The sequence below is a fragment of the Vollenhovia emeryi genome, unplaced genomic scaffold, assembly GCF_000949405.1.
Source record: "Vollenhovia emeryi isolate VEMERY1.0 unplaced genomic scaffold, V.emery_V1.0 DF939141.1, whole genome shotgun sequence".
NCBI classification, from domain to species: domain Eukaryota; kingdom Metazoa; phylum Arthropoda; class Insecta; order Hymenoptera; family Formicidae; genus Vollenhovia; species Vollenhovia emeryi.
This window is the reverse complement of record NW_011967225.1, coordinates 750,626-763,879: the sequence shown is the minus strand read 5'-3', so window position 1 is coordinate 763,879 and position 13,254 is coordinate 750,626. Positions and strand designations below refer to the sequence as shown.

The 13,254-nt window shown below is 41.8% G+C and overlaps 1 protein-coding gene across 1 annotated transcript in view; it reads left to right on the top strand.

Moving 5' to 3' along the window:
• The first annotated feature begins 7,349 nt into the window (after window positions 1–7,349).
• Window positions 7,350–13,254, top strand: part of LOC105566939 (neurogenic protein big brain) — a 27,105-nt gene continuing 21,200 nt past the window's right edge. Inside the window, exons 1-2 of the mRNA XM_012021383.1 lie at window positions 7,350–8,088; window positions 11,509–11,635. Of these exons, the coding sequence (XP_011876773.1) occupies window positions 7,779–8,088; window positions 11,509–11,635 (437 nt within the window). The 5' untranslated portion in view covers window positions 7,350–7,778. The remainder of the gene's footprint in view (window positions 8,089–11,508; window positions 11,636–13,254) is intronic.

Below are 13,254 nucleotides of genomic sequence, written 5' to 3'. Positions count from 1 at the left end.
TTAGCAGTCGACGTGGGACGAAAATTTATTGCGTACGCGCATATTTAACAGTAGAGACGTTACACGGGCGAGAAGTGCGTAAAACGTAATTTTACAGAGAACGACTTACGGATCCACTCACGCCACTTCCTGTCTTAATCGAATGGAGACCGCAGGCGGTAGCCGCCGCTACGGGGACCAGATGACGTGCGCCGATAACGTCGATCAACTCGTTTGCGAGTCGCACCTTCCCGCAATCTTGCCGCGCGAAGATCAAGGATCGCGTGCGAATGTCGCGCGCTCGCAGCCGAAGATCGAGGCGGAAAAATGTTGCGCGAGGTGCTGGCTCGCGGATACCGTCCGCCGACTGCGACAGATCGGCGAAGAGCAGCGGCCGGATCTCACTGAGCCGTAATAACGTCGTCGCGTGCACATAACGTCGCCGCGATGGGTCGGCAACGGGCCGCCCACGCGCCCAACGGCAGGGGCCCCATTGCGAAACGCGCAGCCAAGCGGATGTGCACGACCGCGGAAGAGCCGGGGGTGCGGATGAAGGAGTAGGGTTGCTGGCGATTACTTGCTGGAGAAAATTCCGTTTCGAGTACCGCCATACGCGAGGAGCCCTGTAGCCCGTGTCAGACTATGGATTGAGATTGAGATTAGAGTGAAATTTGAGTAAAGACACGTTTCAGAGTATCCGAGATCCAATTGGAGTAAAAGTCACTAAACTTGAGCTTAGTAAACTTATTCTAATTGGCCAAATTTCAGTCTAATCTCAATCTCAATCCGTAGTCTGATACAGTCTTTGGAAACGATGATGGATTAATTAAAAGATCAAAGAATCAATAATAATAATGCAATAGTTAAGGCAGAGAGAGAGAGAGAGAGAGAGAGAGAGAGAGAATTATGATATTTTTATATTACATTACATAATTTCGATTGGAATCCATTCCGAACATTTCTATGATAAGTATCCAGGATACGTGTACGGTTTTTACCATAAATAAATATTATTTTTGTTCCGTTTTGCTGAATGTAATGATTTTGATTATAGACGCGATGGAAATGGATTGCTATGTGTTTATGGGGAACATTTTATCGTTCCTGCTTTTTTTTTCTCTATACAAAAAGTGGCGGAAATGAATGGAAATCATAGAGGAACAGATGACCTAGCTTAATCCCCCTTTGCGCCGCATATTTTAATCTATACGTGCCCTTGCAAAGGAATGTCGTCGCGTGAACGGATGTGTTCCGCAACGAGCGGTTGGCTCGTGCAGCTCCGCATTTATCAACAATAGTTTTACCTGAGATTAGATATTGAAACTACCGTGATTAATAAGTATACGTATCGCACAACACGTGGATATTGATGGTGAAATGACTATTGTGAGATATTAAGGCCAGGAATAATAGGAGGGTACCCTTTGTTTATCTTCGCTTGCACTAGCAAGCAAGACACGATCTGTTCATTCTCGCAATTTTGACAGAGAATCATTCGTCCTCACGTTTCCCTTAAGCTCGCCTTTTAACTCAATCTTTTGTAATTGCAAAAAGGACGTGTGAGCTTATTCGAAAACTTTTTCTTGCCTCTTTTCGTATATTTTACCTATTAACTTCGGTACTGTATGGGATGCAAAACACAAACGTGGTTCAGTAAACAAAATTTAAATAAAAACCAATACAAAAATTTGATTTTGTACAATTAATAATTTGAAGCCTAATTTATGTGTTAATATTACTAATTTCAACTAAATATTTTTGTTGTATTAACTAAAGGATTTGTTTGTTCTTACCCAAAGGCAGCAAGTGATTTAATTGATTCCATTTTATTGTATTCACGAAGTCGATACAATGGATTTGATTTCGGCTTCGTATTTTCGTACGAACAGGAGAAAATTCCTGATAATGCAGCAAATTCCACGACCCTCACGTTGATCAGCAGCGATGGATGCGCGCGATAATAAATTTATTTGCCACGAGGTACATTATGGTCTTCGTCGATGTCGTCTCTTACCCAGGCTTAAAACTGTCAAGCTATTAAAACTGTCAAGCAGATTTTATAAAATTGCTAATTCGTTCTGTTTCAAAATACAGAATGAGAGCTTCTGCTGGCTGTGAATCATACACGCCGCGACCGCGTCTTTATGACTCACGATTTTATCAGCTCAATTAAGTATTAATCGTTTGCCAGTGGAGTGACTTGTGTCATGAGCGAAATGTAAGAAAGCGCGAAACACAGAACACCGTCAGAGGGCAAGAAACTTAGGACGTTCTTTAAAATAGGAAATGAAGTTATATAATAGAATCTATTTTCACAGAGAGTTGAGCAAATCGTTCGGCAAAAGAGTTATTAATGGAGAAACTTTCAGCGTGAAAAATCATCCATAAATCCTGTAAGAAGTGGCCACTTGGAAAAGTACTTCGCCATGTGTCGCGCAAATTTCTGCCATGCCTTATAATAATCAATAAACACACAGTAGTGAGCTGTTAATTAGAAACATAAATAATTTAAAGGATATATTGAATGCTTCGGGAGTTTATAGGTCCTATAGTTTACACAGAATATTTTATGAGGAAGAAATTGTAAGAATATTGAAAGAATGTTGAAAGAAATACAGAAACCTGAATATCGATCTTACGATAATTCACAAAAATTATGCAGAACTTCTGCCGCTCTAATTTTATCAATGTACTAATTGCTTCAATTAATAGTCTAAAATTTGATAACCAAGTATTTAGCGAAATGTGCAACTGACCATTGCTTCTGTAAAGTCTTTTGATCTTTTTAATTATTGTAGGTATATTTAACTTGCACTTAATATCAACTATTTCAGTCTCCAGAAAAATACTCCAATCGCGTATTGATCAAATTGATTATCACAAAATTTCTAGCAGATTTTAAAATTCAATAAATTATAGATAAGTCGTGGAAATATCGATTGGTATTTAAAGGCGTGTATTACGAGTGAAAGCCGGGAACGATACAAAACGAATGCCCTTTCTCTCGTCCTACTCCCTCGCGCATAAGTTCTTCAATTTATAGTAATTGGTGAATTTATTACCGTTCTAGGTTCGTCGCTCCTACGTCAGTGCTGTACCGGGGGAGAGTTAAATAGCTTTAATTACGGCGGCTTATCCTCTCTTAGAATCGTCAAGCTGAACGAAGTAGTCCCGTCTTCATTGGACGAGATGAAATTTGTTAAATACCAGACTTGTAAAATAAAATAATGACGTTTAAGTAAAATTGTTCTACGGAAAATCGCGAGAGTGACATCTAAAGGATTTGCAGGACCGCTGTAACATACATACAATATAAAATCTAATTTCAGAAGAAAAAAGTGCAACAAGAATAAAATAGAAAGACAGAAAGTAAAAGATGGAAATGTTGTTACTTGAGTGTTAAATACGTAAATTCCACAGTCTGTAATTAAAAAAGTAATATTTAATTTGAGAAGGAAAAACAATATTTAGTTTGAAACTTATTCATGATTGTCCCTCAATACAAAGTAGAGAAAATTAATTAAAAAGAAAGAACTTTTAAAACAAAGGCTTTTTACAGTTTGAGAACAGCTCGTGATTGAATATGTTGCACGCACAGAAAAAGAAATGAGCGTCAGATCAACTCTTGTATACTCAAATTAACGCGTTCACTGTTTTATATATACGCAAAAATTTATAATCTTCTTAGAAGCATTTAATAATCTTACATTCCAACAATATTACAGTCTTATTTAAATGCTGTAATTGTCACTTCAAGAATACACGTAATTATTTTAATTATTAGAATCTTCGATTTGAAAATGTGTTATTTTATATCCGGTATTGTTTCCTGTCCATGTAGGAAAATTTATTGTTAAATAATAAGCGTATATTTTTCTTGATTAAAAATTATATAAAATTGCTTCGTTCACGTAACTTTTTCTTTCCTTAACGCAGTATAATCTTCAAGATTTTCACGTTGAAGCTAAACATATTTTCAAAAGAAGAATACTCTTTTTTTTCTGTGTACATACGTCGCTTAAAGTTGGCAAATTGGATGACTTTTCTATCAAACCACCTGCTCATGGTACCCTCTCTCTTGTCACCGCATTGATGTAGTCCTCGCAGTTCTATATCGCAATATTGCAACTGACATAAACCAGTTTATCGTACCAGTTTGTCGTCTTTAACGCGGACTCCGTTATCTTTTTATCACTTGAGCGAATCATCGTCGACCTTCGCGATCGACGGAAAATCGATGTCATGGGAATGCACGCTCGTATAATGCGATCCCGAAGGTGGCCGCGTCCACGTCCGACATTCGTCCGCGAAGTTGATCTAAATGTACGCTATTATGCTCGCTGTTCATGCCCCGTCGCGCGTACATCCCTTTTTTGTGGGAACGTGGACATTGCGGATGCTCTTTGAACTCGTGGGAATAAGACCCACCACTGCCAAGCGCATCGCCGCGCGGCGGCCTATTTATTTGGCTTATTTTAATCGTTCGCAGACGCGACGTTGGTACGCGCGTAAATACGGGCGTACGCGGCTAATGTTGCGCGCGTTTAAGCTTAAGTACCTTAACTGAAGGTAATACGCGTCATGCTATTCCTAATAGCTCTCGTTACGGCAGCCCGTTCGCTTTCTTTCGTCCGCCATTCATCATTTTGTAGATACCGGATACATTGCTCCACGAGGAAGATAAGAGTCAGCGCGCAACGGTTATCACGAGAGAACCGATATTCCCGCATCGCCGCGCCGCTGCGCTTTATCGCGGCAGCGTTTTACGACAACAATCTCAAAGCGTGCAGCAATTTGCATTTGTCATTAATTAATAATTAATTGATCGGTAATTAAGAACTCATAATTAGTTCATTTGTATTTTAAACCAAGACGTAAAGAATATAGACGAACGTCTCCTATTATGAGATAGGCTCCTAAAGGCCTGTGCCATCTCATGCTTTAGATAGCGGGCTTTCAACATTCAATTTCACTGATCCTTTTGAGATTACACGAACGATCTAACAATGAATCTTTCACTAAACAGAGATTTCACTCCAAACGCAATAAATTCATGGTGGAACCAACAGATGACGCCCATGAATTCAGCGAAAACTCCGCTATCTCATATTATGAGCCTGTCCCATAATAGGGGACTCTCCTCTACCAGACAATCCTTCATATTGTTATTTTCTTCTTTCTGTCTATTGAGATGTAATGATTTTATAAATATATATATTTAGAAGGTAGAGACGCTATTAATTCTTTAAAAATATACGGCTACGATTCTGCGATATTTCGCACACTTTACATCAAGAGCATATTCGTAAAACGTAGTAATTCAACTCGATTAACAAACTTTGTTTTCGAAAGTTACAACTAAGACTTGTCTTATCGATTTCAACTGACTTTTCGTTATCCGGAGCATTCGGTGCCCGTCATGACTTATCCTTGTTCAAAGGCAAAGTACGATAAGGAAAAGGTACGTACTATAGATAAAGGTACGTACGGCAGATAAAAAAGTATCTTGGTTTAAAGCGCAAAAACGACGAGTATTCTTTTTCTTCTGTGTAGATTAAGCTTTAGACCACGTAGATCGACGCTAGAGCTGCCAATATCACCAAGAGTATTTACACCGTCGAATTTTTTTTTATATATAATATTGCAAATTTTCAGCGTCTCTCTTTTCGGATAAATAACCAGGGTTGGGAAGTGACTCGTTACTTGTAACAAAGTTACAGTTACAGTTACTCTTTTTGGTAACTCTAACTTAACTTCGTTACTTTCTCTCCATCTGTAATTGAAGACATTGCTGCAAGAACGAGGTAAGTCCACATTTTATGTTTCCGAGATAAACGAAAAAAAACCCCCGTTTTCAAATTTTGTTTCAGAAAGTTTATTTATTTTACATTATATTCTTCTTAGCTATCCATTAGCGCATACTTATTCAAATAATAACAAACTTTCAAAATGCATGAAATTTTAACACTTTTAATTTGGACTTGCCTCGTTCTAGGACCAAAAATGGAAAAAATGCCTACACTGAAAAAAATTTCTGGTTGAATATGGACGAATCAGATAATTCCTTTAGGATTTACCAGAATTCCTTTAGGATTTACCAGAATTCCTGTAATCCTACAAAAATTCTGGTAAATCCTAAAGGAATTCTGGTAAATCCTAAAGGAATTATCTGATTCGTCCATATTCAACCAGAAATTTTTTTCAGTGTAGCAACAGAACATAAACTAGCCAAAAGTATTTGAAAGTAGTACCTTTTAGATAGTTATAGTGATAAATTAGTAAAAATAAATAATAAACTATTAAATTAGCTAATTTTTTTCCGCACTTGCCTCGTTCTTGCACCAATCTGCTTAGAGGGGCAAGTCCAAAAATCTCAGTTTATTTAACTAACAATGCACTTACGTACGTCGTTTTTACACCAATCGATCGGGCTTGGAACGTTGCATATAATGGTGTTAAAATATCATTTTCGTCAAAAAGTGGACTTACCTCGTTCTTGCAGCAATGTCTTCAATTGTAACTTAACTCACCCACAGCACGCATGTCTGAAAGGCATCGTTAAGACGTTTTCAAGTCGTCTTTTAGACATACATATCTAAAAGATGCCATACGTGTTGTTAGGGCAGTTACATTTTTTCGATAACTAGTAACTAATTTAATTAGTTACATTAACAGTTACTCAATATATTTTTTTAAACCCTCGCAGACCGCATTAGGCCTTGCATGTGCGCATAAACGCCTTTATCGACGCTTTACAATCAAATGCAGATTTAACATTTTTATTTTCATCGCAAGAAAGTAACTGCAACTGTAACGCGTAAAGGCCTTCACACACAAAATTCCGTAAGGACGTAAAACGTAAGCGTAAGAAAATCAACAGATTGGATTTGCTACTGCTTGCGTTATTGCCTTACGTTCTCGGCTGTGATCGGTCGATTTTCTTACTCTTACGTTTTACGTCCTTACGGAATTTTGTGTGTGAAGGCCTTTATTCTCCATAATTGGTAACTTGTAACTAGTAACATTTTTAGCAAAAACAAAAGACCTAACTGTAACCAGATACTTTTGTAAAGTAACTTTCCCGCCCCTGAAAAAGACCGCCGAGTTGTCGGAGAAATCGACACGTTTGACATTTAACAGAAAACGAGGCGAGACCAGAAGTCAACGTACTCCGCGCTTGCGGAAAGAATTGAAGTTGGGAGCGTCCGCGCGCAGTGTCAGTGTCAGTGGTGCGACGTCGGCGACGGTGACGGAGGAGGCCGATGGGTGATGCAGGGGCTACAGATGCACCGACGCGCAGAGAACAGCGGCCGGAGAGAGGGGGTGGAGCAGCGCGTCGGTGGTGGACGCGCGCGCCATGGCACGGCACTCGCGCTCCGGCAGGGCCCACTTGTTCGCCACGCCGCTACGCCGGCCTGTCACTCGCGAGCGCGTCGCCGGTGCGGCAACATCGAGCGCGTCCCCCTTCGCAGCTCGACTGACCCGCGCTCAACGACCCCCCCGGGTTCGTTACGCTCGAGAGAGTCGCCGGGAGTCGCCACGTTACCGAGGAGGGCGCGAGGAAGGACGATCGGTTCCCGGGTCTCCGGTCCGGAGGTCCAAGAGTGTCGAGGAGTGCTGGAGAACGCAGATCGCGGCCGATCGGTGATCCCCTCGTGAGGGAAACAGTGCGGGTGACAGTAGTATCGGGTCGGAGGAACATGTTCTGAGAGCTGGCCCCTCGTCGCGGGTAGTTTTCTTCCTTTTTCTCGACATATTTTCTCCACCTGGTGTTCGCGGGAACAAAGAAGAGACCGAGAATGGCGAACGAGACGTTGGCGCGCGAGGTGGACGCGCACATCGTCACTATCCTGTCGAGGCTGTCGGCCCTCCGGGAGAACAATGCCGACGTGAGCGAGAGAAAGGCGCCCATGTCCACGGAGGCTCGCAGCCTGGAGCTGTGGCGAGCGGTGGCCGTCGAGTGCCTGGCCACCTTCTTCTTCAGCCTCGTGGTGGCCGGCGCGGCCGCCGCCTCCTCCGTATCCGGAAGCGGCCTCTCCGCGTTAGCCACCGCCGTAGCTTCCGGCTTCGCCATGGCCGCGATCTCCCTCATCTTCAGCCACATAAGCGGTAAGGGTACCATCGTATTAGTTCCGCGGGAGATGACGAAGGAACGTATTAGGGGACGATGCACGTCCGTCGCCGCGCCTCGGTAAACCCATTCGAAGGGAAGTGATAGCGAAATGCTCCCCTATGCATCTTGTGGTACATAAAAGTTTGCTGCTTCTCAGGTCTTGAAAGCTTGGAGAGAAACCTTTGAAGGACCAAGACAATTCTCAATGTTGTGAAGCCGTGCGTCCACGGTCCGGGAACTGCGTCCAAGTTCCGCGCCCACGGAAAACATTTCCGGATCCAACGCCATTACGCTTGAACGTATCATAAAATAGGATCGATATAGCGCCAATCGTATTTGTTATAGAGAAAGGAATATTTTAATCCTAAATGAAAAATTCTAGAATCTAGTATAAAATGATAGCACGTATCGTCGAACATCGTGGCGCCAACTTCGTGCGTTGTAAGATAGAGAGGAAATTTATTCCAAACGCAAGAATATATAAACTTACATTTGTATAAGTTACTCTTGTCTCAATATAGTGAGTCGATCTTTTTCAATTCGACAGAGGAGACTAAGAATTATTGATTTTATTTTGACACCGTCGTATTTCTATACTAGATGAGGCTGTGAGAGATTTAAGTGCGTCAAGAACATTTTTTGTCTCGGTAAGAGAAGTCCTTTTTGAGGGTGCGTAGATCCAGCTCTTCCGTAAAAGACGCAAGCTGACCGGCAACTCGTTCCTCGGAACTGGAACGTGGATACGGTTCTTCGATTGTGGACACGAGGCTTAATAATCAATTTTCAGATTTGTTAATTGTAACTCGGTTTAATTTTTAAGTCTGGTCCCTATTTGCGGATCTAGAAAGAAGCAGTGCGTTAAATTTAACGCCACGTCTTTATGGTCCGAACCTTCGTTTATCGATAAAAGCCCCACTGGAATTCCGAAGGATTCTTAAGCCGTTCCTAGCTAATTCATAAAAGCTGCAAGCCGATTGGCTGCACGTTTCTTGGCGCTTGAACTTGGACCAGGTTCTAGCGTCGTGGACGCAGGCCTTTATTCCCTGAAAAACAAACTTTTATCGATAAAACAGGATTCAGCATACGAGCCTTTATGTCTAATACGTCTTCTTTTCTTTTATACCGTGTATGTTGCTCTGTGACGATACGTCTTTGACACGTATAAAAGAAAAGAAAGAAAAGTGTTGAGCGGGGAGCACACACTTTTGCACAAGTGCATAAGCGTATGCATAACGAATTTGATTGGTCTATAAGCAAATGCACAAGGAAATGGACCAATCAAATTCGTTATGCATACGCTTATGCACTTATGCAAAAGCGTGTGCTGCCCGCTTTAGACAGCGATTGTTTTATCTATGGACGATTCTATTCTCTTGTATTCTAAACAATGAAATTTTTCACACATAACACATGCACTTGTTACGTTCTCGTTCGACCTCGATTTAGCGCGTTTCATGTCGCGTCCGCGAGAATTTTACGCGCATCTCCTACGAAGTATGAAGCTGCTACTTTTGATAACTTCGAAGTTGACTTCGAACTTATGAAATCTTGGAAGCTTCGAAAAATTCATTCGTTCGAGTGGCGAATTTATTCAAACAACTAAAAATATTGTGAATAAAAAGTACCAATTTATATGCGTTGAAAAATAGGTAATTACTTCTAAATTATAATTTTTACGTACTGTAACATGCATATTGCATATTTGTTTGAGATCGCTTCCAAGATTTCCAAAGTTCGAAGGTTCGAATTATTTCGAATTAGTTCGAATTCCTTCGAAGGAAATCGCCAGTCCTACTACGAGGCGTTCAGAGGCTAATTACGTAAAGGGTCGCGAACTGCTTGACGCGACGATCTCGTTGCGTCAATGGCTCTGTTCCTTCTTGTACGTCGACGTATCGTTGACGAGCGACGGCCCTCGCGATTTCTCTCGATTGGCTCGTTAACCGATTACGCCGGCGCGACGTAACGTTACCGCGTCGTGCGTGTCTGCCGGAACGTATGTGGGCACTCATGGAGTACGCACCGCCGGCACGCATGACGCACGTACCCGACATACGATGCGTGTAATAAACTCTCGGTCCTCGTACCGTATACGTTACCGGAAACTCGATCGCGCTTGTTCCCGATTCGCTATCGCTGCGCGGAATGAAACGGAGCGCGGACGGCGCGCGCGTTTGTTTCCGCACGGAGAGAAATTGCTCTTAAAATTTGCCCTGAAAAATTCACGGCATTTTAAAGTTTAAAGAATCGAACGAAAGGAAGAACCGCGTGAGAGTATTATGAAATTTTACTATGCATTCCACTAGTAAAATGTAGTCGTGGGACAATGTGACATTTTAAAGAATCGAGCGAAAGAAAGGACTGTATGAGTGTATTTTGAAATGCATTCTGCTATGGTAAAACGTATGGTAAAATTTTGAGAAACTCCCATGAAGTGGCTCGAAATTACACGATTACATGATTTTCAGGATAAATTTTAAGAAAAAATTCTCTCCGTGTGCAGCGACTCGTTGAGCGATCGTTTGTAATTTAAAATGTCTACGATCTGCATCGTGGAACAGGAAACAAAAATCCTCGTTTGAAACGGTGTTTCTGAGCTGGGGCTCGATGAATCTTTTTTGTTAGCGTGCAGAATTCGTGAAAGGTGAAAAATTTCATTGACGAATAGTGAAATTCCTTAATGAAATTTTTCACTTTTCACGCACAGAAAAAAATGAGATCGACTCTTATATACTCAAATTAACGCATTCATTGTTTTGTATGCACGCAACAATCTATAATCTTCGTAGAAGCATTTAATAATCTTACATTCCAACAATATTACAGTCTTATTCAAATGCTATAATTGTCTTCAAGAATACGCATAATTATTTTGGCAATAACATCATTTTAATCGTTGTAATCTTCGATTTAAACATATGCTATTTTCTATCCAATATTGCTTGCTGTCCATTCAAGAAAATGATTCCTAAACAATAAGCATACATTTGTCTCGATTGAATTATATAAAATTGCTAAGTTCTCCTCTCTTTAACGCAATATAATCTCGTTTCAAGATTTTCACGTTGAGGCCAAATATATTTTCAAAAAAAGAACATTCTTTCTTCCCGTGCGAGTTCACGCCAGGAGAAAAGATTCGTGATCGAGCCCCTGAGCGGGGTACTTTTATTTTTCGCCGAGCGAGCGAGCGGAGTGCATTATTCCGGTCTCGCCGCTCGTAATTGAGCTCGTCGTATTTGATAACTCGGTGTCGCACTCGGGCAATTATTTCTCCTTGGACTTATTAAACGTAACAATTTTCGCTCGCGCGAAAATGAACGGGGACGAAAGTCGCTGCGCGGGAGAATCGCGCGATCTCCCCGCATGTCCTCTTCGCTTCTTCCCGCCTCTTTATATGGAAAACCTTTTGCACGCAGGTGGACACGTGAATCCGGCGGTCTCGGTGTCGTTCGCTTTGTGCAGACGGATTTCCCCGCTTCGCGCGGTGCTGTACGTCGCGGCACAATGCGGCGGCGGCATAGCTGGGGCGGCGATGCTTTACGGGTAAGTCTGGTCTTTGTGAATCAACATACCCCTCTAGAAAATGATTCAGCCGGTTACGCAAAATTCGGCCGAAGCCAGCAGCGATCATTGAAGTTGGAAAACTCCAAGACACTCCCTTGGGCTGCGTACAGAAACGTCACCCCGAGCGCCCCAGTGTATCACTTTATCTATGTTGCTCACCGTACGATATCTTCGTTCTCGTCTTTCCTTCGGAAAACCGCAAGATTACGTAATCTCTTTTCTTTCTGAGAACTTGTAAAAAAGAACCCGGGTTTAATCTTCTCAATTTGAATATAAATTTCTAATGTCCGCTTCTACCAATGTAGATTAATCTCGACTTAACTTTTTATCCCTTTCTAATTCTTAGGTTCCCACCTTCACCAGTGTCGCTGAACTTTAGGCTTCGCTTAGTTCGTCCTTTGTCTCTTTCCAGTTCTTTAGAAAGAGACAAAAACGACGAATTAAACTAACTAATAAGATCAAAGTTGAGCGACGTTGGTGAAACCGGACCTTAGAAAATGATAAAAAGTAAGTTAACCGAGACTGAAGTTAATCTATTAGTTGACAGAAACGGAAACGTCAATTTTCTCAAGTCGACAGCTAGTCTTGCGTAGTGTCTTTGTGTCAAATATTTAATCGAAAATGACCAGTGACTGTCGAGAACGTAAGCAGCCATGTTGAAACTTAAGCAATGCTGAAAATTCCGGTTGGTCGAAGTTCTTAAGTCCTAAGTTTTACCGTTCAAGTTTCTTCGGGCCTTAACAGCGTTATCCGACATGTAAAGATCCCTTGGCGTTCGGCAGCGCTAAGACCGGAATGAGATACACTGCTCTGTGAGGACAGCTGCTAGATAGGAGAACCAGGAAGGCATGTGGCCCATCCAAAGCTGGGCCGAGTTTTCTTCCAGGCGCTCGTACGGTGGTCGGCGGCGGCCCGAGCGAGTTTCGGGAGGAGCCTGAATAATATCCACCGTCGTGATTTCCGTTAATCTCCACTCTCTAAAATTTGTGGAGTGAAAATACTGCCGTGGAGTGAAATGTTTACTCCATTGGAGTTAATATTCACTGTGTTGGAGGAAATATTCACGCCAATAGGGTGAACATTTCACTCCATGGCAGTATTTTCGCTCCACAAATTTTAGAGAGTAGAGACTCGACAACTTTTCTATTCTGCAGCCGATTGACACGCTTGAAAAATTTGTCGTACGACAAGTATTATCCTAACATGAGCGCGAGGCGACTGTTTTCCTCGGTAATTTCAACGCCCCGCGAACGCCTTTCTTCGGTAATTGCCAGCGATATTTCTAAGGCCCGGCATCACAGTGGCTAGTTAGCTTAACTAGTTGTTACTGAATGATACTCAAATAGATACTTAAAAATGTGTAATTATGAAATGTATGTATATACAGGGTGAATCTTTCCATATCCGACAAAATTTTTGAGAAGGTAGAACGGATCGAGATGAATGGAAAAGTCCTGTACCATTTTGCAATTTTCGTAATACTTAACGAGTAATTAATTATTAAAAATCGTTATCTTAGGCCGGCCTACCGCCCAATTCGAGCGCGTGGCAAGATGTGACCGCCCGGCGATCGATATTGCTATGCGCACATCTCGCCA